We start from the raw sequence: 26254 nt of genomic DNA on the forward strand, positions 1-26254 counted from the left end.
CACTTGCATTTTGACGAAAAGTAATTAGCTAATCCCCAGCTTGTTTGCAGAAACACTTGGCTTAAGGATGGTGCCTACAGCTACAGAAGTATTTTTGTGCAGTTTATTACTATGTGGGAAAAGTAGGTCTTAGCAAGGGCTATCAGAATCCAAAAAGAAAATTGGGGTTAACCATGCATTTTTAGAGATAATTAAGCAACAATAATTCTAAAAAGCTAGCTGTCAAATATAAAGGAACGTATGGAATTTTTTCCAAATTGAAGCTTTATTATCTCTGAAAAATGCATGGTTACCTTTAATTTCCTTTTTGGATACCAAGAGCACTTGCTAAGTTCTGCTTTCTCCACATAGTTTCAAACTGCGCAAAAATATCCCTGTATTAGTATATATAGGCACCACCCATAGGAAACCTGAGTATCTCAAGACTTTCAAAAACTTTGAATGGCCATGCAGAACTTACATGGTATTGTACCACTCCTGCCAGTAGATTAGCAGCACAGTGAATACTGTTGTACTTGATGTTCCATGCACGAATAAGACATTTGATCACATACAGAGCAATCTGAAATGAAGACATTACACTCTAGTTAAGATCACCAACAACCATGGACAGAACTTTACGACATTCACAACCGCCATAAATTTAAACAGAACTCTTAATATGTAGGCTAGCATCCTGTTAATTGAGCTAACAGGTTTGTGACAATCTCAGAGCAACTATGTTAAAATAAATTTAAAAAACAAAAAACACAAGACAGCTTTTAAGAGACTTGTTTCTTTAAATTTATTGTTAGTCTACGGCTAACAAGAAACTATGATGTAAAAAGCAAAAAGAAAGAGAAAGCATTGATACCTGTGGATCATCCCAGGGCAGTTTTCTGATCTGCCGCAACACCTGTGGGTGAAAGAAGACAAGTTGTTTATAGTGTTTATAATGAAATTAATTAATTTATGAAAATTGTAAATGAAACTCTTCCAAATGGCCAGTACATTAATGAGGCCCTGCCAGGGTAAATTCCGACAAGCGACATGGCCCAAAAAGTAGCGACAGCACATGAAATAAATTCGCAACAAAAGACAACTTTTCTCGACAAAACTCCGACAGTGACAATAAGGCCGAGAATTAACGACAAAGAACGGTGATTTCATATGTTTTTACACTAATTTAGTGTGATGTTAAGGCCAACAAGGGGAACGTTTGACCAATAAAAATAAAGACAGTTGGAAATCAAGCAAGGGCGATCCAGAGGATGGCGTGACTCGAGAGTGGTGAACCCTGGTGAAAAACCTCACAGGATCTTCAAGGATCTTTAAAGATCTTCAAAGACCTGCCAAAGATCTTTAAAGATAAAGATCCTCAAAGGATCCTTATAGGATCTTTGAAGATCCTCCAAAGATCTTCAAAGATCCTGCATATGCAAGATCTTGTTATACTATCTGCAAAGATCCTCAAGGAATTGGTAAGGATCTTGCAAGGATCTTTGTAAGATCCTTGCAAAGATTCCTGCAAAGATCTTTGCAAGGATCCTTCAAGATCCTCAAAGATTTGATGAGGATCTTTGAAGAATCTTACAAAGATCCTTTTAAAGATCTTGCAAAGATCTTTGCAAGGATCCTTCAGGATCCTCAAGGATTTAATGAGGATCTTTGAAGAATCTTACAAAGATCCTTTTAAAGATCTTGCAAAGATCTTTGCCAGGATCCTCAAGGATTTAATGAGGATCTTTGAAGAATCTTAGAAAGATCCTTTTAAAGATCTTGCAAAGATCTTTGCCAGGATCCTCAAGGATTTAATGAGGATCTTTAAAGAATCTTAGAAAGATCCTTTTAAAGATCTTGCAAAGATCTTTGCCAGGATCCTCAAGGATTTAATGAGGATCTTTAAAGAATCTTAGAAAGATCCTTTTGAAGATCCTGCAAAGATCTTTGCCAGGATCCTCAAGGATTTAATGAGGATCTTTGAAGAATCTTTAAAAGATCCTTTCAAAGATCTTGCAAGAGATCTTTGCCAAAATCTTCAACAATTTAATAAGGATCCTTCGAAGATCTTGCAAAGATCTTTGTCAGGATCCTAAGGGCTCCTAAAGGATTTTTAAATTAAGCTGAATTATCTTTGACGGATCTTAAAGGGACCCTTGATAGTAAGGATCTTGCAAAGACCTTTGCCAGGATCCTTCATGAGCTTCAAGGATTTAATGAGGATGTTTGCAAGACCCCTATGATAAATAGAAAAAAAAGGTGATGGAAAATAAAAGGCCATTACACTTGCAATTACAGTGTAGGCATTTAGTAATTTATTTTATTAATCAATAAGACAGTTTATTCAAATACACTTCGCAGTCCAAAGACTGAATTGCATGTACAAATAATTAAATTGTATGAAACTGAAAAACATAAATATATAATTATACAAAATATAGAAAAAATTTAATAATTACAGGTAACATATAATAAAGAAGAATGCATAGAACCCTGCGAGAGGAAAAAGGACATTATTTAAAAAACTACATACTACTACTAATGACTAATAATAAAAGAGTTCTTTTAACGATTGGTCTTGCACACCGGAATTATAAAACGGTTATTGCTCCTAAGCTTGTGGGATGAAAGGGCAGGTGGAGGCAGCAAATTTGAGCGTTTGTGGTTTCTTGATGAAGATATAGAGTTAAAATAGTTTGTTCGAAAGAAAGTCACACAGATCTGCCCGCTTTAGTAACAAATACATTTGTCACTTTTAAAATTAAGAATCAAAATTTCTGTTTCTACTGAGTTTGAGCTTCCAGGGTAAATAATTATACCTTAAAGGTGTTGGAAAGTACAGACTGTTGACTAAAACTCTGAAAGTTACAATAATGCAATGTCATCAATACTGCTGGTTTTTTGCTTGGAACTATTGCTTGGATGTCTCAGAGAAACGGGTACGTGGAATATGGAATTTCGTTTTGGCAATTTAAATTTGTGATATGTTGCACCAAGATTCCTGCTTTATATGGCTTCCCACCAAAGGATATAATTCAATAGACAAATAAATAAGTTTACTCAGCTGATTGTCTGATCAGTGCTTGTCATGCAGCATGATAGTGTCTTAGTGATACTCAGACTCAGTAATTCATTCTTATAAATAAAGAGTGATTTCCAATAGCTAAAAGTTTGCTCACAGTCTTCATGAAATGATTACCCTGTCGCTTTCTTGCACAATACTTCTTTTATAAAGGAAACAAGGAAACCACCGGGCCAAGAGCGGCAGCCATCTTGGATTTCCATCAGACTTGGAAGACTGGGCACGAGCAAAGCCAAATTTGGTCAGCAGCTATACACTGCAGGCTCGCAGAAAGACCGTTTCTTTTGGATTTTCGCAGGACTCAAGAAAACAAGGCACATTTCCTCGGTTTTTTCTTCTTTTAAGCTAGAAAATGATGGCTTTAAGCAACAAATCGTGGACAACTACTTTTTAGAAACAGGTAGGCTTTAATATCAATGATTTGATAAAAGACTGGCTTGAAAATGTGATGCACAATTCAACCAAATGAATGCATGTGCTTCTGTGAATTTAGCTACAAATTCATCTGATCTCGGTTGTCGAGGTAGCCATTTCCTATTTATTTTTAAAATAAAACATTTACAAACGTTTTTATGGGGTAAGTTTGTAGTTGTAGCGCTAGTTGAAATGAACAATCAGATGATTGTAGTTGTACTGAGAATCAATTGCAAGCTTTATTTGTGTGGTGACTTATTCGATCGAGTATAACATTACTTTAATTTGCCTGTGATTTGATTGAAGTTGAAGGTCATTTGGTGGAGTATTATAATGCCCACATGTACAATAAAATAGCACCATCAGTTAAAAACGAATGTGAACACTGTAATCACACAGAAGAACTGACTAAAGTGCATGATTTTTTCTCTTTTTGCTGTAGATCTTCAACTCAATGTTGTTGTCAAGGCCGATAACCAAGACTGCAGCTTCAGAGTGTGTGAAGTCACCAAATCCTGCTCAATAAGCTAAGTCACTTGTAAGCAGGGGAGCCTATTTTTAACTGATTTAGTATGGTTATGAATTGTGACTTCTACTACTATATATACTACTCAGGAACAATGAAAAAATAAAAAATTTTGTAACTTTGAGCCTTGAATTCATTACTTGATGTTTGATAGTTTAATAGAAAATTAGAGGGTCAAATTGTTTTGGTCATGTAAATTACAAGCAAATTGGTACTTTTTTGTCTTTTAGCACTGTGCTTGCACAATTATTATGCCTATCAAATTTTTATAGTAGCACAACATTTGCTGATGTTGTGATTGCACTGTTTTGTTACATTATTCATTATCTAGAATATAGTTATTCCACATTTTGTGGGTCATCACGAGGGAAAAACTACAATTTTTCTGAGCCACTATAAATGTGTTAAAGTTGTGCAGACAAGGCAGTAACTTTTAAGTTTTGTTAAAGGCTGATAGTTTAGAGAGGGATTTTGACTTGCACTAATGTTGTGAACAACATCTGTTGAAATTTGTTGCACTGTGTAGCCTTGTTATTAGAACTTTTGTACATAATCAGAGCTTGCTATAAGTTATTGTTTTTCTGTTATTATGTTTTCTTGTACAAACGTTTTCACTGGCAATTGTCAAACCAAATTTTAGAATAAAAATTATTACAGTTTCTTGTACATTAACATTAGGATCGTGATCACCCAGGCTTCATGTTGTAGTCAAAATTTTGTCCATCATGGTTGAGGTAAAATATCCATCTGCTGAATATTATTCTTTCACCATTCATATTAAAAGTTATGTTTCTATTTCTGATTTTATTTACACAAGTTATTTTGTATTGATTTAGCATTGTAGACCTACATTTATATACAAATAAATTCCTGAATCTTAACTAAAATAAGTTAGGGATTGTTCAATAAAATTATCCCTTTTATGACATGCTGATGTTCTTTTTCATCTACATACTGCATGTACATTCTCAACAGCTTATTCTGAGACTCACCGGAAATTTCAGTCACAAATGTTTTTGTGATTTTGGAAAGTTCAAAGTAGTACAAGATCTTGAAAAGGTTCATTCAAGATCCTTGAAGATCTTTTGCAAGATTATTGAAGATCTTCAAAGATCTTGGCAAGAGCTGCAAAGGATCCTGTAGGATCCTTGAAGATCTTTGGCAAGGTTATTGAAGATCCTCAAAGATCTTGAAAAGGTCTGCAAAGGATCCTTGAAAATCCTTTTAAGATCTTTGGCGACATAATTGAAGATCCTCAAAGATCTTGGCAAGTTCTGCAAAGGATCTTTGCAGATCCTCAAAGATCCTGGCAAGATCTGCAAAGGATCCTTAAAGATCTTGACAAGATCTTGGCAAGATCTGCAAGGATCCTTAAGGATCTTTGAGGATCCTCAAAGATCTTGGCCAAGATCTTCAAGGATCTTGGCAAGAAAGTTGAGGATCCTTAAGGATCTTGGCAAGGATTTTTGAGGATCCTTAAAGATCTTTGCAAGATTGTTTAAGGATCCTTAAAGATCTTCATAAGGATCCTCGAAGATCTTCATGAAGATCTTTGAGGATCTTTAAAGATCCTCAAAAGATTTTCACCAGGGAAGTCTTCGTCCATATACTTTTTTACCGTTGATTTGCATTATTAGCAGACCTTTTCACAAGGTAAGTGTGTGTGGGTCTGAGGTGATAAAGAACCTCGGCTCACGATCTATTTTCGGCATCACGCACCGTTTTTCCTAATCTTAAATTCCGACAAGGACAAACTATTTTCATTAAATTTCCAACAGCAACATGAAGCACTGACAAAACACCAACACGGAACATTTTAAAATTCAGACAAGCGACACGGGACCCCCCCCCCCCCCCCTTGCAGGGCCTCGCTAATGTCTTACAGTAGTTCAGTAGTTCAGCTAACATTAGCGAACTGGCTGTTAGAGAAACAACTGGTACACATAGGCAAAATGACCACAATTAAACCGATCATTCAAAACCTCCTTTCAAGCACAATCTGGGGAGTGAAACGTTTGAATCTTACATGTATTTCATATTTGTTACCTACTTGCCAAGAGAAGTTGATGAAAAAATTATCAGTGAATTCTACAGTTTTTTCTGGATGAAAATTGAATGAGGATCTTAAAGAGAGTGGCTCTTAAGTATAGTAATGCATATTTTTCAAAGGGGTTCCCTTGTTTTTTTTAGTAACAAAATTAATGACAAAACTGTTTAGCCAGGCTGTTCCTTTACTAAAATTATCAATTATAGTAATTAAATAAAAATGGTCATCAAACAGAAACAGTACTATACATGTACCTTTTCAGTGGTGGTTTTGGACAAGTCTTTATAAAGCAGTTTACGGATGTATTCATGCATGGGAGGGCGCTCTATCTGAGCAACCTGTGGACAATAAAACACAACATTCTGTTATCAACCACTGTGGTTTCTATACACAGAACTATGATTGAGAATTTCACACTTAATAAACTAGGCACCTTTATTGATTATGTGAGAGGGGCAATCCCATTTATTATTCAAGAAGTTGGGGGCGGGGGAATATTATTATTTCTAATTTCCCCCAAAAATGAGGTTTTCTAAAAACTGCAACTAAAATAATTCCATGACACCAGCCCAACATGTAGTGAAATATAAATGTTGAAAAGTTTGAATGTCAATGTCAATTTCAATGTCACTCCTGTCATCTTTGTCCTAAAATGAGTCTTGCATTTACACGATCAAACTTTGCATCACTATCACTAATGTCTGTAAAAAGGTCAGATCACAGTGCTCAACTGGGATGATCTCCAATACACTCTATTTATAATATAATTAGGTACATGCAGCCACCAGGTGTGCAAGCTATGGTTTGCGAGTATTTTAGTCACGTACAGAGTTTTAATTTTCCAGTTGTAGAAAACATTGAGTTTTAGACTGGGAGCAGGTAAAACATCTGTTGGCGTGTTTGGTTTGGTGGGCAGTCATAAAAACAAACATATTATGTCATCTTGGGTTTATTGGGTTTTTAAACACATTCCAGTCACAACCCTCACAAACACCCCACCCCCCTCCTTTATTGGATAATAGGAGAAAAAAAGCACCTTTTGTCTTTCCGGTGGATTGCAATAAAAGAATGCATTCTCAATCAGAGTCAGCTGGCGACTGTCCAAACTCTGCACAGCTTTCTTTCTCATCATGAGCTCCTGCAAAATAGAATTCAGTTCATTTGTGAGTCAGTTCTTCCATAAAATTAATTTACATAGTATTACTTTTTTAATCATTTACATGGTGACAAACAAAGAAGAAGGAACTGTAAGTTTTAATTTGTGTTTTCAAAGGGTACATAATTAAGGAGCACTTTCTCAGTACTGAATGTTTTGTAGTATTATTAACACGAACAAAACAATTTTACTGTCAAAAATAGGGGACAAGCAATTGATGCTCTACAGCTTTATTTCCCGGGATAACTTTGGACTGCTGTTTTGCAGCTGCAAGTAGCTATGCAAAAGTAGGATCACATGAACAAAGCTGCCCTTTTAAAGTAAGGAAAGTAAAGCGGTACTCTTTAAATGACCTTTGTTATGTTATGAATGTTTGGATTTATCAACAGAGTTGAGAAGGTAATTTGGCTTCCATAGTAATTTTTGTGCTGACATTTTGAGTGTTTAAGCTTTGTCGCAGCATCATCAGAGTTGCTCTAGCAAAGAGCTAGTGCTTGAAACATCAGCACTCAACTCTGTTAATGGTGGCCAAATTGCATTATCAACACTGTTAATTATAAAAACCAAAAATTCATTTCTACTCCCCAGAGCAGCACCACAATTTGTTTAAAAACTAACTCCCTCCTTATATATTTGTTACTTTACGGGACACAAAGTGTTGATCCCCTGATAGAGACATGGGACAGAATAAAATTAACAACATACCAACAAGTTCTTTGTTCTGACATGTGAGTCTGGAGAGCGGTACAGGAATCTACCACACACTTCTAATAAATTACACGCCATCTCAATGTTGTGGTGGGTAAAGTCTTCTAGGAGCATCTGAAATTGACAACATTAAGAATTAGGTATTTGATACAATTATCTACATGTATCATAAATAAATTCTAAATCTTAAATGCAACCTTTGCTCTATTGCAAACTGACAAACGTTTAGCTTAAAACAATGTACAGTTCCAGAAAAATCCATACCCACCCCATGGAAGGTCAAAGCCAAAATTTTAGAAGCAAAGTATGAAGCTAAACTGGAATTTCCTGGGGGGAGGGGGAGTGCAAAACAAAAACTTCTGAGGGGGGAGTATACATGTAGATATTTCCTGGAACTGCAGAATGTACTTTTCAAATAATTACGTTCTAAAACTATTTATAAAAGTTACATATTGTTCCTTTTATCACATTATGCACTAACATTAGCAGTCTACAAGCTAGGTCTTGACAGCTTGTGTATTCATGTTTAAGTTACTTACTTTCAAACAGTGCAATGTTTCACCCTTTGGAAACATATGGAACTTGGTGAGCTCACCTGATAAAATAATAAGAGAGTTCGTAATTATCAACAAACAGAGTAAATTTAATTCAGTAATTCATTTCTTAATGAGAACTGGAACTTTATTGATAATTCTGTGATAATGAATTGTCAGCTAATTGTTAGCAATGTAAGACTACACCATAACATGACAAGTGCACTCTAGGTATTACTGCCAATTTAAATCAAAACCTCACCTATGAATCGAACCACCTTAATCTTTGATTCAACATTTATCTGATCCTTCTTGCGCACCTGAAAAAAATGACAGCCAAGGCCTTTACATAAGTTACAACACAACTGAAAGGCATGTAAAGGCATCATGTACAGTGCATGTAATGAAAGATCATATCGGCTGCTACCTTGAGGTAAATAGCTACCTTTTGGCATTTTGTGAGTTCTCTCTAACAATATTCTCCTTTTTCAGATGTGTACATGCCAGGTTTTAAAGGGAAAGATCAGAACCTTACAATGTGTGCCTTTAGAGAAAAATATGTCTTGAGCGCTAACACCATGCAGGGCCCAATTGATCCAAAACTGAGGATAGTACTATTTTGGATGAAAATACAACTGAAAGCTTATTTATGCTAAATAGAACCAGGACCACTTTTTAAACACATTGAAGTTTAAACACACCTCATTTCTAATGTTGTCAAAAATAACAAATGCAAATGAATAAATTAGAGGAAAGTGATTACACTTACCCTGAACCTGAATTCACCTTTGAGTTGCTGCATCAGCTCAGGAGCAAGATCAGGAGCACAGGGGTCAAGGGTCGCCACAAGACGAGCATACATTGGCAACAAATCCAACCTACAAGAAAACAGAACCAGTAACACAGAGAGCTTAAAAATAATTTATAATGTCTAATTTGACAATGTCTAGGTGAGATAAGGTACATATGTAAGGTAAGGTAAGACTTATTTTTCAAGGTTAGCACTTAAAAAAACTACAGACAAACTTGTGGCCCTCTAAAAAGCAAAAATATAAATTAAATCAAACTGAACATAACTTGAGTCTTAAAAAACGCCAGGCCTGAAGACTGTGAAAGATTTGCAGCTCATGCTCTCACTCATGATCATTGATTAAACAGTGTCACATGCTTTTTTCCTGCTAAACATGTCTCGGTAATCTTTTTCACTCATGAGTTGGCTCATTAAACCCTAACAAGTACACTTGCCTTATTCTTGGAACAGCAAAAAGGGCTCGGCAAAGTTTCTTTCTGTTTCCTTTGGTGTTGCATGTTTGCATGAATTCTGTTGCCACCTACAAGTCAAAGAAGTGCTAACAATTAGCACTTAAGGACGGTGCCTACTAATACCGAAGTATTTTTGTGCGGTTTATGACTATGCGGGAAAAGCAGATCTAAGCACAGGCTTTTGGAATCCGAAAAGAAAATTGGGGGTAACCATGCATTTTTCAGAGATAATTGAGCCGTAATATCTCTAAAAAGGGCCAAAATATAAAGCAATGTATGGGAGTTTTTCCTAAATTGAAGCTTAATTATCTCTGAAAAATGCATGGTTACCCCCAATTTTCTTTTGAGATACCAAAAGCATTTGTGTTGTTATGCCTTCTCCGTAAAGTTTTAAACCGCGCAAAAATATTCCTGAATTAGTATGCACCACCCATAGGAAACCCGAGTATCTCGCGATGCGCAGAACGTATGCGCAGTACCAATAGTAGGCACCGTCCTTAATTACCACATAGAATACACTTTTTTTCTCAAGTTTTATTGAGAAGGATTTGCAATATTTTTATGATTTAGAATGACTATTTTCACCCAGTTTCCAGTAGATCACCAGTACCTATTAACAATACTTATTAGTTTTAGAAAAAAATCAATCAAATACATGTACCATGATGACTACAACAATTAACAGAACAGTGATACATGTACTTCAAATAAAATTTGTCTTTATTAGCACTGGTTTGAAGATTGCTTATAAATCACCAAATTAGTCAACTGCAACATGAGCTGTGGGAAGTATGGAAATTGAGTGTTGTCTCAAGCAAAAAAAAATCTGACCTTTATTGACGCTTGAATAAAATGATAATCTTACTGCCTGATCTGTTGTCAGATGTCTTTAATTTCACTTCTCTATCCGCATATAAACTGTTTCCGCCCAATACTTCCCTCTGATAACCCTCCAATTCAACAGCTACTTACGTCTGTACTGCCTCATTTTGAAAATTTAATTAGTTCTACTTCTACACTGCCTGCCCTCTTAATTATCCCCAATAAATGCTGGGTAGACAATCACTGCCATTGTTGCCAAGATACCACCATTTCATCCAATCACCATGCTGGAAATACAATTCTGTTTCCGGCATTATGATGCAAGGTCAAAAAACACTGTCTAGGCCTCAGTTGGTTGGGCAAAAGCAGTAATTGAATAATCTGTTGCATGGTTAACTTCCAAATATGAAGTCAGCCATGCAGTCTCTCTCAATCTTACAAGCCTGTAACAATACGCTGTCAAAGATCACCCAACCAGTGTTTCTTGGGGCAGAACTGGAACTGAGTAAATTTTCAAAGTGGAGGCAGTAAGCAACGGTTGCATCAAAGAGCCATCGGAAGGAAGAATTGGAGGGAAACAGGGATTATGTGTGGGAGATTCATGTATACGGAAGAAGTGAAAAAAGACACAGGGAAACAGATCAGATGACAGGCGGTGGTTAATTTTATAGAAGTGTTGATAAAAGTCAGCTTTATGCCTGAGACAAGATCACAGTTCAAATTCCCTGTATCACACTGCTCATGCTGCATAGTGGAAAACAGGCTAACAAACCTCATCAATGAGGTCCTTGTTGACACATGTTGGCAATCTTAGCAGTATAGCCTCAAGGGCCAGTCCAGTGTTGGAGCCTGATGTTTCACCAGATGAACCATCATCACTTTCTTCTATAGATACAAAGAAAATAACATTACATTATTCTAGCAGATCTTTGTGTCCTAAATCACTCTTTTAAAAGTTTATGAACCCATAAATGAAGAAAACGAAACATTTTTAAGGTCATTGAGCAGTTTGTTTATCTTTTTTTGACAGACATTTCAGAAAAAAAAATTATAGAATGGTAACATGGCCAATCTGGTTTCAATCCATTGCTCTATCAACTGAGCTAACCAGGTGGCGGTTCATTGCATGTTACTTTGCAATTTCTTGGTTTGCTGAGATGGTTAAATAAATTGTAAGAAGACGTACAGTGTGCTGTTTACTCACAGATGTAAAATAATCTGTTTACCTTCTTCACTTTCCTTTTCGTTATACTCCTCATCACCAAAATACTCATCCATCTCTTCATACTCAGGCTCCTCTGCCACTAAGTAAGCAGGACACAACATTAGTTTACCTGTTATTGGGCACTTATCATGCATGGACTATCACTTTTGTGGGTGGACATCATCTATTCCAAGTTAAGCAAACAGATTTTTGAGAGTGAAGATCAAGCCTAATATCCCATGGATTACCTTTTATCAAGAGACCCCTTTTAACATACAGTATAACCATTTTAGAGCAAAGAATAGTTCGCCATGCTTTTGCTCCATGTATTTTTGTTTGTAGTTAAATACAGTAACATTCCCTCTGTCAGCATCTTTGGAAACCTGTAGGATACTTGTGCGGAATAAGGCCCTAAGTGACTTTTGATGTAAGGTCAAATTCTCCTTTTGTTTCACAAGTGAATACAAGGCAATTTGGAAGGAGAATCTAGCAATTTATCAGAAGTCACTTAGTAATACGGCTTTTTTCCACTAAGGTACCCCTTCAATTATTTTTATTTTTAATTTATTATCATTGTTACTATTAGATAAATTCAAGTTAAATCACAGTTCTTGTGTCTGTTACTGAGGCATTTCCATACCTTCCAGATCTTTGACGTCCAGCTTCTCTTCTTTAGAAGTGTCAGTTCCAGCTTCTGTGTCCTCCTTTCCTTCATCTTTGTACAAGATCTAACAAATCCAAATTACTTATTAATAAATTAAAACACAAGACATTCAATAATAAAACAATTCACAAAGTTATTATACATACAGCTGTAGCTTAGCACCGATTTCAACTGACTTATTGCAAAAGAAAAAGAATGTGACTTCAACGTACCCATACAGTAATTTATATAATTTCAGTGTTTAATTGATTGTCATATCCCTGCTTGACAAAGATGTTGAAATATCACAACATGTTAATTTTAATACTTTACTGATGTGCACTACTAGAAATTTAGTTAAATTTGATACTTCAGGAATTACCTGTAGGGAATAGTGACTCTAAAGGTATCTAATTAGGGTTTTAAGCTTGTGTGCTCACTGATGGTGTGAGCGTTAGTAATGTGCACATGCCAGCTGATGCAAGCTCATGCAAAACAGCAAACAAGTCAACAATACAGCTCAAATAATTACAGCCCTGAAGTAGAAACAGAAAATCAAAGCATTTTAAAGAAAAAATTCCCTGTAATAGTTTTATAAACTAAAATATTGCTGTTCATATCTTCAAAGACAACCGAGGTTGTACATTTCATCCAATTAGTTCACGCAAACAAGTCCATTGCTGTACTGAAAGTTCACCCATGCCCAAATTAAAAATTAAAAAAATTGTCATCAAAGCCTGGTGCAATAAAAAATGCACTGAAAAATGTCAGTGTTAGAGTAGGTTTAACGCAAGACTCAAAGGCATTATTTCATGAGTGAGGGTTCTAGGGCACAGTTTTGTTCTTTGATAGAAAGAAAACAAGAGAAAACTGTCTTTTGATGTGTAACATAGTCCACACCATATTATAAGTGAAAATGCTGTGGAGTCACCTTCAAAACAGTTCCTTCATTCCTTTCCATCGAAGAGTTTTTTTTTTTTTTGAATAATTTCAGACAAAATCTTTTCCCCTAAGACTTCAAAGAATTCAATTTGAAAACTCCCTGAAGATATTCTGATAATTTCCAAAGGGTACCAAAGGTCATTCAAATGCTGCAGCCTGACTTCTGACAATCTAACTGTAAACAAACTTATTTACACAAACTTCATAATTGCATTACCCCTGGGAGAAAGGCTTTTAGATCCTTGAGATTTTCATAAAAGATCCTAGTTTCCTCATCTTCCCATAGTCCAGAACTGCCATCATACTAAAGAAGGGAATAATTATTGTTTGTTAATTTTTATTTAATTTTATTTATACCATTAAGGACAGCACTTAAATGAAACTTTAATGTAAAGCTAACCACATAGGTTTATTCTAGATGTTTAATCAGCATTGAGGAAAATAAAATAAAAATAAATAAATCACTTTATTTAAGTGTCAAAGTATTTAGCACTATTGTGCTAATTGGGGACACTGTAAATTGATGAAATAAATATACAAACTGAACATAACATGTTAAAAATCCCAACTGGTGGGAGGCAAACCAGTTGGCTATTTACAAAACATGGCCAGAGTTGGATTTGAAAAGTGGGGGATACTGTAAAACAAATCCAAGTGGTCAGATCGGGACTTGAACCTAGCACCTCCAGATTACAAGTCTGGTGCCCTAACCACTAGACCACGCTGCTCCCATAATATACATGTTGTGGTTAAATTTTTTGGCTCAATTCCTACTTTCCTCTGTTTTTGTGCAGGGTAATATAATGCATGAATTAATTGAACTAAAGATGAAATTAAACCACCACATACATGCACTGTATGTACACACTAGCACAAGTAAAAGACAGGACAAAAAGCACAGTCATAACACGCACTGTAAATACAAAAAAATCCCACAATCCACTATAGCGAAAAAGATTGTGACTGGTACCATCTAGCCATAATGATACAAAACCCTAAAAACCCACAGAAAACTTCTACAATACACAATGCTCTTAACTATAGGCCTGGGATGAATTTTGCAAAAAATAATGGCTTTTTATGTGCCTATTGGCTGTGTTAGGTTCACTACGTATTGTGGTAAAATGTACATCTGCCATCATTTTCCGCATGGTGGATTAAGCTACTGACCACTATTCAGTAGACTCCCACGAGCTCGCATTAAATACTCAAGGCAAACTCAACATTTGTTCTAGAAATCTCTAGAAAGTGGGAGTTTGAAATAGCTGTAAAGAAGCAAATACATTTGTAAATCACTGGAAACATTATTCAAAGGAACAAGTTTCCCTTGAAGATAACCACGGTTTGAGACAGCAGAGATCTAAGCCATGTAACAAAAGACATATCAGGTATTGGTGGATTTGTACAAAAATGTCACTGATCATTCTTAATCTTGTTAATTAAATTAAATTAAATTGTCAGAGTTCCCAGGTTGTTTGATTCTCGAGAAAATGGGGGATAAACAGGGAAAGGGGAGTTGAGAGTGGTAGTCATAATGCTTCATGGCTACAGATTATTTCTCTTACCTCAGAATGTCTAAATGGGTTAAAAACGTCAATTGAACTCCCACAAGATTCTTGTTGAGCAAGCTCTACAAACAGGCACACAACATCACATTTAATATTAAACCAACAAGAACACTCTTGAGAATGACATATTTTTCAATGAGTGTCAGGTATACCTGGAAAAAGGAAATCCAAGTGCTCTACTATATAAGGAGTTGAACCTACAAGACCTTCTGATTACTAGTTTGGATGCTCTACCACTGAGCTACAGGAGACTTGTGGGAGCTACGAACACACTTCAAGTTGACAGTGTTAAATCAATGACCAGGAATTAATGATTACTTACCATTCTGTGGCAAATCGGGCATGTCTACATCTAATATATCCTAGAAAGACATAAACAAACACAAGATAGAAATGGTGGATACAATCTTGACCTTCCATCACACTGAGCAGTTGCTATGGTTTACAAGTGCTTGGATATCAGTGTGAGAATTGGAAAGAATACATGGCTTCATTAACCATTGTGGCTCTAAAAGTTGAATAACTTACTACATCATAACAACCATTTATACACATTATACCATGCTTTACAACCACTAAAAGTGTCTTTGATCCACGCCTCGGAGTCCAGTGGCTAGATACAATGCCAATAAACAAGTTAACGAGGAAGTATAGAGAGAAGCAGTTAAAGACACAGGAGAGCCACTCACTTGATCATATTCTAAGGAAAGAGACAGTCCCAAAGAAATGCTGGACAAGCCCAATATTGATTACCACACTTCAAGGAACAGGGAAAAGCGAATGGCCTAGGAACAACTAGAGAACATACTCACTACAGGAGCTAGAAGAAGTGTAGGCGATACCAGTGGAAAGGAGCTACATGTAGTTGAGAGTACTGGCAAATGCCTAGTATGCTTTCTTGGGTAATTAGGATTGATGATGATGATGATGATGATCAAGCCAATCATGGCCACCTTTTTTTACAGCGGCCAGTTAATTCTGCTCAGTTGTGGCCATTCTAGAAAGGTTTCACTGTAGTTGCATAGACGTAATCTCTAGTGTCATGACCTTCAGCATCCACTGCACAATTTACTGTTACTTTCGATAACTTGCAGACTTTGAAGTTCTAAATTCAACATTCAACCGTTTTTCACTACTGTAAATCAGTGGAGAATCTTGAGCTCTTACAAAAGAAAGTCATTTGGCTCAGCAGGATCAAAAGGTCACATCGAAACGACGTGTGATTGGCAGGTTTTCATGCACCCTGTCAGTTTCTGTATTTTTGCAGTTGATTGGTTGTTGATGGAATTATGATCAACAGTAGTAAACCACCCGCATTTTTAGCAGCTGGATTTTGAAGTTCAGAGTTTGCATGTTGTTGAAAGGTGCAGTAGACTGCCTTGCATAAAAACTGAGCAAAATATCTGTGGACTTACTGCCAAAGTGGAGGTATTGGCCAGCAACTTCTCATAAGCCTTCTGTGCTTTCTCAAATGCTTCCTTTCTCTCAGGGTGCAATTCACCTTTTGTCTGTAAGCAAAATTGGAAGTCATTTGACTAAAAGGAAGGTTTTACCAGTGTAACACAAACACAACATAATGTGGTACATTGATTAGGCTCATTTACAAAGTTATTTCTCTTCCAAGTTTGCATTCAAATGTTTTGAAACAAGACTAAACCTTAGACCTTTCTTGGCAGCCTCTAGTTGCTCAAAGACAAAAAAATTATTCTTACTGTAGGCATTAATTCAATTATAAATTTCTGTTAAATAAATTATTACTTAGTAAAGTCAACTCCCACCCTGCTGACACCTTCCCATTATTACAAACAAAAGTTGTAATCAATACATGTAACTCTCACTATTAGGGGACCTCTCTATCACGCATACCAAATTGTCACCCCAGAAGGTGTCTACAATTATGGGTGTTATTGTACACCTACATGTAGGGTTCTCAATTGTTGAAACATTTGCTGATAAAAAATAATTTTGAGTACTTTTCGTAAAACAAAGCCATTTAACACAGATATTTGGCATCAGGAAGATTTAGAATGACATGAGAGCGAGAAGAAAGGAGAAAGAAGAGAGTGAAGAAAGGACAAAAAGGTTTTTTACCATATACCAAAAATTCCTGGAAATTCCGGTTGCGATGAAAATGGAACACAATTTTTTGGTTTGTTCTAGTGGAAAATTGCCAGGATGAACAGAAATTCTGAAAAGGTAATTCTGTTTCCCTGGTTGGATGTTCTGAATGGAATTTGTGTTCCTTTTACATGTTTCGTATTTAGGGCTTTTGGCTCTCTCAGCCGTGCCAGTCAAGTGCTGTGGGTCAATCTGGAAATTTTGGATTAAATGGTAAACATCCATTGATGTTCTTCCCAACTGGAAACTCCCAACCAAAATTTTTGGAAATTTGGGGTTTATGGTAACCAACCAAGGACTATTCTACCTTATGTTTTTGCATTGATAAATTTGGAGATTAAGCAATAAAAACAACAAAACATTAGCATTTTAGCATGACTTGAGCAGGCTAGTTTTCACAAATCTGACTATACGTGCACAGGCATAAATAAAAATCGTTATACAGAAGACACAAGTACAATACCATTAATGTTTGCCTATTTTGCTTCTCCCTGTTCTGCAGATCCTTGTGAGCTTTGAGTAAATGCCCAGCCAATGACTTGTAGTAAGTCTGCAACAACTGATGAATAGCAGCTTGGTCTTCACTGGGAACTACATGACACCTTGGAAACACCACTCTGTGTTTCTCTGCCATTAGCCTCTGCTTTCTAGAGATGAAACCAGCAAAGTCCTCTCCACAGTGACGAGCAAAGCTGGTGATAACTGGTACATAGATGTGGCTTTCCTTGTCACAGTTAACAATGTTATTTAGGATGGTGCTGAGGATCTTAATGCCTTCAGGCAATTTTGGAAAAACTCCAGCAATGATGAGCTCTCCCAGAAGTCTCAGCGTCACACGGTACTTACTCACATTTGCTTGCTGTAAGAAAACATTACAAATGTATCATAAATTAAATTATTAAAAATGAAAAGGGATGATTTTTTAATTCCTTGAAGTAATTATGATACATGGATTAAATAGATAAATAGATTAAATAGATGAATAGATTAAACTGTTGTTAACAGAAATAAATTCAACAAGGATGGTAAAGATAAGAATTTTATCCAATTCAATGGACCAGATAATTAACAATTATTCCATGAGCGCGCGTTGGATATAAGATGATAGATATCCAACAAGGCACGTAGCGCCAAGTTGGCTATAATCATCTCATACAACAAGCGCGAGTGAAATAATTGTTAACAATCAAGAATTATTGCTGATTTCGCTTTGAAAGGACAACCAGAAGACAATTTATTGGTCGCCATCCTCGGGCATAGTATAATGGCTCATATACCATGGCCGCAGAGCCAATCAAATCCCTGGAATTGCATTATACAATGACCCAGTTTTTAATAATAATAATTATTTCACTGGTTAACAGGGGCTAGTATTGCATGGCCACTAAATCAAACTCTGCAGCTTTGCAGCTACATGAGGTAACTAGAAACGTTTGCTCCATGGTGCAGTTCATATTTGTAGCTTTTACACTTGGGTAAAAGTGAAGAACAGCTCACCTCCACCAACTATCAGTCGACTGTCGGCCAACTGTTGGCTGACAGTGGGTGGTGAGCTGTCGTTCACTCATACCTACACTTGTAGCTTACAATCTGTACAAGTTTACACTCTAACAATGAAACACTTATTGAAACTAGTTTCAATCAACAAATAAAATGAGCCCAGGGATCCATGGGATAATACCCATTTTTAACTAGTGAATGCGCACATGCGCAATGAACAACTTATCCCAGTGTGGGGAAACGTCACTCACTCATTATACCTACTGTAGAGTACAGAGAGTTAATGTGGGGTCAGTAAAGCTTTTTGTCCGAGGGAAAGCACATTTCAGAGACCAAGCTCAAAAACTCGTGACTTTCCAACGTTCTGAATGAAAGTGCAACATGCTCATGACTACTTGACCACACTTATAAAGTACTGTACGTTAGGAAAGAATATTTGGCTTTATCAACTGAGCTGACATTTTGAGCATTACCCCTTCATCAGAATGAATCAGAGTGAGTGGGAGGTATCCTCAATAGGGTTATTAAACCTCTGGTACCTCCTTTTCATATACAGTAGAACCCCGGAAACTCGAACTCTGAAGGGAAACAAAAAACAGACTGTTCAAGTTAGCGGGTTTCGAGTTATTGGGGTCGATTAAAATACTCAATTTTCTAGGTTAATAATTAATAGTTTATTGATTTTCAGCACTTCAGTATACAATAGAGTGCAAATTAAACTTATTTCACGAGAAACTAAATACATTTTGTAACAACTGTAACGGTTATGCATTCTTACAACAATCCAATACTGTGAATGTAACTTAGAATTGGATCACACGCTAGGAAGAGCTAATGGGATATCTCAATGGGCATCCGTGACGAGTTATAAGAACCAGAAGTTCGAGTTATCGGGGTAAATTTTGATCAGGGGAAACAAAATTTAGTGCAAGCTAGCAGGGTTTTTGAGTTATCCGAGTTCGAGTTAACCGAGTAAAAATGACTGAAAAGTTGGGTCAAATTCAAGGGAATTGAGACTCAGTTTGAGTTAGCAGGGGACTTCAAGATACCGGGGTTCTACTGTAGTTAATATTCATTGTTGACTGTGTGAATAAAGTATTATTACCTATTTTTAATCAAGGAGCTATGCATGGTTGTGTGTGGTTTATATAGTGAGGAATGGAGATACACTATCAATGGAAGCATGGTAACATGGTAAACAAGAATAATAAATTAGTGGAATAAAAAGTGTTTGCTTATTCCATGGGGATTAAGAGTGCCGATATGGAAGATGATTTTCTTTGTTCTAAACTTTTGTGACTTTCTGTGTTACCATGATGTAGAAAAGTGCCATGTGTTAGGCTTGCAGGTGAAAATGTTGAGTGACTAGTTTGGATGGATGTCGTTTTTTTTTTTTTTTTAAATTAATAGCAATGAAATGAATTGACATTTTAAGTTCATTTTAAGACCAACCCTCTCCTCTTCTTTTCCACCATAGCCATCAAACATTTTCACAAGTCCCTTCTTCAATGGCTCACTGAAGTCACCATACACTTGGTGAATCAAGCTACAGATGTGAGCTACACATCTTACATCTGCAAGCTGTCAAAAATTAACAAAATAATTATAAGAGAACTATCAGAAGCTTACAAAACTCTCGTGATTTGCCTTCAATTTACTACGTTGTTTCCATCATGATAACCATTTTTATAACGACAGACTAATACTAAATGGTGATTGAAACAAAAAAAACACTTCATTTGTAAGTACACTGTACCTTTCAGCTGACAAAGTACACAATAAAAATGCCAATAATTATAATCTAGCACATACAGAGCAGTTTCAATCAAGTGTCCAAAGTAACATTGGTAATTGCTTTCAACTGGTTTTGCTTTACTTTGCTCAAGGTGATTGGTTAGCAAAACAGGCGCCAGTTTCTCAGAAAAATTGAACAACAGCTCCCCCATAAACCTGACGCCCAACTGTCGGTAAACAGTTACATGTAGTTGACATCACCCAGCAGACAGCTGACAAACGGCCAACAAAAAGCAACAAATGGCTGACAGTCGGCCAACAGATGGCCAACACTTTATTAAGCTTATCATCGACTAATGAGAAGCAAAACCAAAACCAATCATGGCTTGCTCATATGTGTTTTCCTGCCCTTGGCCCTGGTTACATGCATTTGCTTTGAGTTCTGATTGGCTCATCACACGGTTTATATCTCTCATGATTGGCAAAAGTAGTTACTTTGGCTTTGGTTTTACGACACTCAAATGAAAAGTGCTCTTATTAAGAATGATTTGAATCAATTACTGTAACTGAAGAAAATTCAACCACAGATGATCAGGAATGTAAAGGGGCTAAATTCGGCAAATTAAAGCAGAATCAGACTGGTTCAGGGAGTAGGCTGTATCCTAAGTTACATATACATCCTTGAACAGTGAAGATGTGAAACAATTTTCACACAAAAATGTGATATTGATGCAATTCAACTTGACCACATGCAGCAGTTAAGTGGAACTGGCAATTTCAAACTGACAGTTTTGCAACTAATGAAAAGGCAATAACTGTTGATAAACTCATTGTCATCATGCTGTTAAGCAGCATAACATTTATCCTGAAAAGCCCCTCTACAGTTTAGTCCAGAAAGATGTTAAGGCATCCTGTGGATACCCACATTTGAAAAAATTCATTTAAAATTTTTGAGGAAACACACCCCTTGGATATATAATTTTCATTTTCAAACTAAAAGCCTGGTGAACAGTATGTGTAGTTCAGTTTTATTCAGTTTTAATTTTCTGGTTGCCGTACCTTTAACTTTGCTAAGCCATCTAGCACTGCAGCAACCTTTGGAAAAAGCAAACAAACTCAAATGAGGATATGTATTTATACGTCAAGTAACCTTAAAACTTAATTGTGAAATCACCTTAGTTTGGAAATAAACAATCCATAACTAATGTACCTATCTAATGTACCCTGACATTAAAGCATATTAATTAAGTGTAGCTGTTATAGTAAAGCTGATATAGCACTTCTCATGATGCCCAGCGTTGAAACTATTGATTGCTCATCTTCAGACCTTGTTAAAAAAAATGGGATTCATTATTAGTGGACAACCTATCTTTGGAAAACTTCCAAGATTTCTAGATTGGAAGAAGTTTCTGAAATACAGTGGTGGCAACCTAATGCCTTATGGCGATAAACAGTTTACAACATCATTTCCAGATGCAAGTAAATGCCTGAGAAAAAGTAAGACCATGCTAGTAAAGTATCTTACCGCCTCCTGTACATATCTTGAAAGATTCAGACCAGCAAACTCCTGCTCTAAAGATTCACGTTGAGATTCTGTAATTGCTTTCTATGTATAAAAAACATACAAACAATATGTGTCAATTAGCTAGTACAGCATAAAGATACTGGAGTACATCTTTATTTTCTGTGATCACCACTTCCCAGATATTAACAATTGTTAAAATAGTCAAGCTTTTACAAAATATTACTGTTTACCAGTTTTTTGATGAATGCAGAATTCTTCTTCACAGAAGAGTCATGCCCTTTGAAGAAAGATTCATCAGGTCGCTGACCTGCAAAACAGCGACAACAATCAGTGTCACTGGAAAACCTAAACAAGACTGAGCTGTTGTAACTGTACATGGACCTACAGGCACATGTAGCTCTTTACTAGTCATAATATTATTATAGTAGGGGATACTTTACTAAGAGCCAAAAGCACTAACTTCTGGAGTTGGTGCAGCATGTGTAATTAAGAATACAGAATGTAAACTCCAAGGACGTCTAAATGGTGAAAAGAGGGCTACCAAGGTCTAAAACACATTATTCTCAATAACTGCTAAGCTTTTCCAAATAAGGTTTGTTTAAAACCAGAAAGAAACTGCTGAAACTGAAACTGATGTGGTTCAAATTTTTTTTTTTTGGTTTAAAAATTTTCAAACCAGTTTGTTTCAGATTATGGTAATGAATACTGAACAAAGAAAAATAAAGATTAAAACTGTTTTGAAAAATTTTAAACCAAAAAAATTTAAACCACAACATATACTGTACATGTACTGTAATTACACAATATTTCCCTCTGAATTAAAAAAAGAAATACACTAGCTGTTTCCTCTGAGTCTGTTGTACACAAACATTATAATGAGGCTAGCAAATCTCAATACCCATAAGCATCATTTATTATTGTTAAGTCTTACGCGGTGCATTAGATATATCTTACAGCATTTGGTAAATTACTGCTCATTTTTGATCCTCAGAGAAAATTAATACTTTAATTTAGTTTCTGAGTTCATACTAACCTACAGCGGCCAGATTCTTTTCACGCATGGCAAGTTTCTGTTGAACCTGTTGTCTTGCTTCCTTCAAGGCCTGTTGCTGAAATGATCAATGTGGTACATGAAGTTAGAATCCTTGTCAAATCAATAAGCAATTTTTAATGCAGCTGTATTAATTAAAGGTCATACTGGCAATTTAGTTAAATGCTAATACAGCAGTAATATTGATAGCATAAAGGCATTTGATTTTAGAGGGTCCCTTTTCATGAAAGAAAACCTGAGATAGTTTTTTGCTTTTCATGTTAAATTGTCCTAATGCCATTAAATTTTTTTCAGTGAACTTCTTCATGGTTGAAGTAAACCAACTGAAGCATTTTTTGGTTGGAAAATGGTCATGTTTGAAAAAAAAAACTACAACTAAAATATCAAACATCTCAACCAAGGGAAGCTAGGCTACCCTGGCAAAATGTTGTACTCCATATGAACGTTCACTGACATACATGTATGCAAATTTTGTGTTTAATCAGGAGAGATGAAGAATGCCATGAAGTTAATTATATACCACTTCTTCTTCTTCTTTTCTCAACTCCTCCTCATCTTCCTCTTCCTTTACTTTGTTGCATGGCTCATTGCTCTCCACCTTAAAAATAACACGCAGAGACACATATTTGAAGGGGTGCATGGAAAAAAGCCTTAAGTGACACCTGATAGACTGCTAGATTCTCTAAACAAATTTCCTTGTTCTACCTTCTATGAACAAAGGAGAATTTAACATGCGATCAAGAATCACTTATGGCTTTATTCCACGCACCCCTCCATTGTTCACTGGTGGCAGGTTTCTTTCCATTTCTCTCAGAGATAGTGGTTCAGTGGATTGCTTGCGTTAGTGCAAAAATCACCTTGCACAAGGAGACATCCAGGATGGTAGGAAGAGGGATAACAAGGGACTACATAAAATATGCCAGTATGGCATTTGACCTTCAATTTTCAAGCCAATTTTTGACTTTCCATCTCTTCTACTTATTTTTCCACAATGCTACTACTCTGCATCTACCAACACAGATAAAACATGTATCTTAGAAAATTCTAGGCATATACCAGTAGACATAGAAAAGTCAAAAACACAAAATTTGAAATAACTCTCAAAGTGTTTGTTTGAGAAACTACATGTATGGTGTGAACCACAGATCAAAGCTTATGGCTATTTAGGTAATTATTCAAAAATCATACAAAAAAACAATATGAATTAATTTTATTTATTAGTTTTACCTTAGCATCTTGTTGCCTGTCAGTAGCAATCATGACCTCCACTTCATTACTAAAATTAAGACAAATAACAGTTGTTCAACTTATGTTAACAAATAAAACTAGCGACTCAATACAGAGTGGCTGGTAGTTTAAAATAGTTATTAGATGTGACAATAATTTGAATGCCAGGTTAATAAAAGAAAGTCTACAGGATTAATTTAAATCCAAGAAGGATAGCAAAACAGCACTGTCTCAGAGCCCGTTAATGTCAATTGAAAGTTTTATGGAGACATTGAAAAAAGAACAAATCTCTCCAAGAAATTTTGATTACCTTTCAAACTGAATTTAAGAAAAGGTACCATGCCAGAAAAAAGCTAGTTTTGAACTTTTCCAACATAAATGTATTATAGTGCATTCTTGAACAGAAAATGCATGCTATAATATGGCTTCACAAGCCAGTTATCCTTGCAAAGGCAATGCACAAGATGAAACAAATTGCAGAAAAAGGCACAAAAAATTAAAACGGGTTAAAACGTTTCAAATCCAACAACACTTTTTTGATGTACATGACAGTTGTACGCGACTTGCAGGTTTGATTTACATGAAACAATTCGCTTCGTAGGCCTGTCATAAGCTTATCACATGCAACAAAGTCATACCGTGTAAATCGCCCTTTAGGAATCTAGTCAATAAATCCATAAAGGTGTTACATGTATGATCCAATAATTCCAATTTGGCACCCAGCAGCCTTTAGACATTTTTTCATTGGCAAAATTCGTCCGCATTAGGTTACATGTAGTCCCCCTTCAGCCTATGGGCTCAAGTTTGGGGGTGACAGGGGGGGGTGGGGGTGCCATTGGAATAGAGTTTATATCTGCATAAATTTTTGGGAGTGGTGTTACTTTGTTTTAGGGAGCAATTTTATCTTTATGTGTTTGTTTTGAGCAACAAAGATCTATTTATGTGTCCACCTACTTTAGTCTTCAGTCTATTTATTTATTTATGTATTTATTTCTACAAGGGTAACTTCAGTGACTATAATCAAGTACACTACCTGTAATCTGATTCTTTCATTTTTTGTCTTTTTGGTGCTTCACACCCCATTGCTGCTCGTTTTTCTCACAGAAAATATTGACCCTTGACGCCCAGAATATGGATTTCCCTTTTTTATGTATCTGAAATGTTGTCATCCTTTGGACAAATTGCAGGTACACTGTTTGTGGATAACTTGCAGTGCCATCAGATTCATGTTTAGTGAACTAAGTGCATATACAGTTCCTTTTAAATTAAGGATTAAACACACTATGACTATAAAAGAACCTAACGCAACATTTCATCAAGTTTGAGTCCAAACATTTCATTTTAAAAACAACTTTCTATTAACGAAAACGTTGAACACATCGAAAGTAGACTCTTTAATTTCGCAAAGGAACTTCATTTCGGAATTTGCCCAATGGTTTTGCATAGGAATGAATTTCTAAAAACTAAAAAGAAAACAGTTGAAATGACTTCATCGTGTCCTAACGAGTACGGCGAAACAAACTACTTACGGCTGTGTACCATTCATCCAGCAAATAGAAACTTTGGAAAGCTGCTGCCAAATGAGGGCAAATGATAGCGTATTCAAACATGTCGCTTTCCCATTATTAGGACCATATGTGCTATTTAACCTCGGTTAAAGCACTGTATTCATTAATAAATACCTGCTGCCTTTCCCGGCACTTGCGGCTCTTTCTCTTTCTGGAGTCACAGAGCTGTGAACATCTTGAATCTTCTCATCCTTTATTTGGCCTGCGTTCTCCGTCCGTTTACTTGTAATTTTTTTGCCCCCAGAAATTTTCTCCTCTTCCCCACATTCTGCCGTCCCTTTTTCTTCATTCATGGAATATGCTTGCCGCTTTCTTTCCTTTCCACATGGAGGAGAAAGTGGTTTATTGTGGTCGCAATACGCTGAACGAAAGCAAAGTTTATTCCGCCATCTTTTTTACAAACGCCTCCGCGCAAACTGGATTTCCGTGAGGCTCGCACAGGGTTGCGTGACCTGGTGCCGTGTTTATTATTTAGGCACCAGGTCCTCCCTATTCAACCAAATCCAAAATGGCGGTGGAGCGTTAGCGGTTTAGCGGGCAAACGAAAATTAATACTTTGATTCGAGCAAAGATGTTTGCAATCGGATGGTGCGTTTTATTTTGAGACAAGATTTCTGCACAGCGCCATACACTAAGAATGACAG

The 26254-nt window shown here is 36.2% G+C and overlaps 1 protein-coding gene and 1 long non-coding RNA gene across 3 annotated transcripts in view; one reads left to right on the forward strand and one right to left on the reverse strand.

Moving 5' to 3' along the window:
• LOC146454609 (regulator of nonsense transcripts 2-like) overlaps positions 1-26038 on the reverse strand; it is a 39442-nt gene extending 13404 nt beyond the window's left edge. The window contains exons 1-25 of one of the 2 annotated variants that reach the window (XM_085095084.1): positions 25725-26038; positions 24043-24091; positions 23336-23413; positions 22798-22873; positions 21995-22071; positions 21765-21845; positions 21299-21334; positions 19958-20086; positions 17469-17864; positions 16303-16395; positions 15210-15249; positions 14885-14949; positions 13537-13623; positions 12375-12462; positions 11757-11828; positions 11303-11415; positions 9691-9776; positions 9215-9323; positions 8703-8765; positions 8452-8502; positions 7910-8026; positions 7085-7186; positions 6303-6386; positions 854-895; positions 461-562 (exon numbers count right to left, since the gene is read on the reverse strand). In XM_085095084.1, coding sequence (XP_084951210.1) covers positions 461-562; positions 854-895; positions 6303-6386; positions 7085-7186; positions 7910-8026; positions 8452-8502; positions 8703-8765; positions 9215-9323; positions 9691-9776; positions 11303-11415; positions 11757-11828; positions 12375-12462; positions 13537-13623; positions 14885-14949; positions 15210-15249; positions 16303-16395; positions 17469-17864; positions 19958-20086; positions 21299-21334; positions 21765-21845; positions 21995-22071; positions 22798-22873; positions 23336-23413; positions 24043-24091; positions 25725-25903 — 2415 coding nt within the window. In that variant the 5' untranslated portion in view covers positions 25904-26038. Of the gene's footprint in view, positions 1-460; positions 563-853; positions 896-6302; positions 6387-7084; positions 7187-7909; positions 8027-8451; positions 8503-8702; positions 8766-9214; positions 9324-9690; positions 9777-11302; positions 11416-11756; positions 11835-12374; positions 12463-13536; positions 13624-14884; positions 14950-15209; positions 15250-16302; positions 16396-17468; positions 17865-19957; positions 20087-21298; positions 21335-21764; positions 21846-21994; positions 22072-22797; positions 22874-23335; positions 23414-24042; positions 24092-25724 lie in introns of both variants that reach the window. The other variant, XM_085095083.1, reaches the window with a different exon arrangement.
• Positions 2171-4125, forward strand: LOC146454610 (uncharacterized). The gene is made up of 2 exons (XR_014859194.1): positions 2171-3461; positions 3918-4125. It is a non-coding gene; the product is annotated as an uncharacterized LOC146454610 (long non-coding RNA).
• Positions 26039-26254: the final 216 nt, after the last annotated feature.

This window comes from Pavona decussata, unplaced genomic scaffold, assembly GCF_977016875.1.
Source record: "Pavona decussata unplaced genomic scaffold, jaPavDecu1.1 SCAFFOLD_300, whole genome shotgun sequence".
Classification (NCBI taxonomy): domain Eukaryota; kingdom Metazoa; phylum Cnidaria; class Anthozoa; order Scleractinia; family Agariciidae; genus Pavona; species Pavona decussata.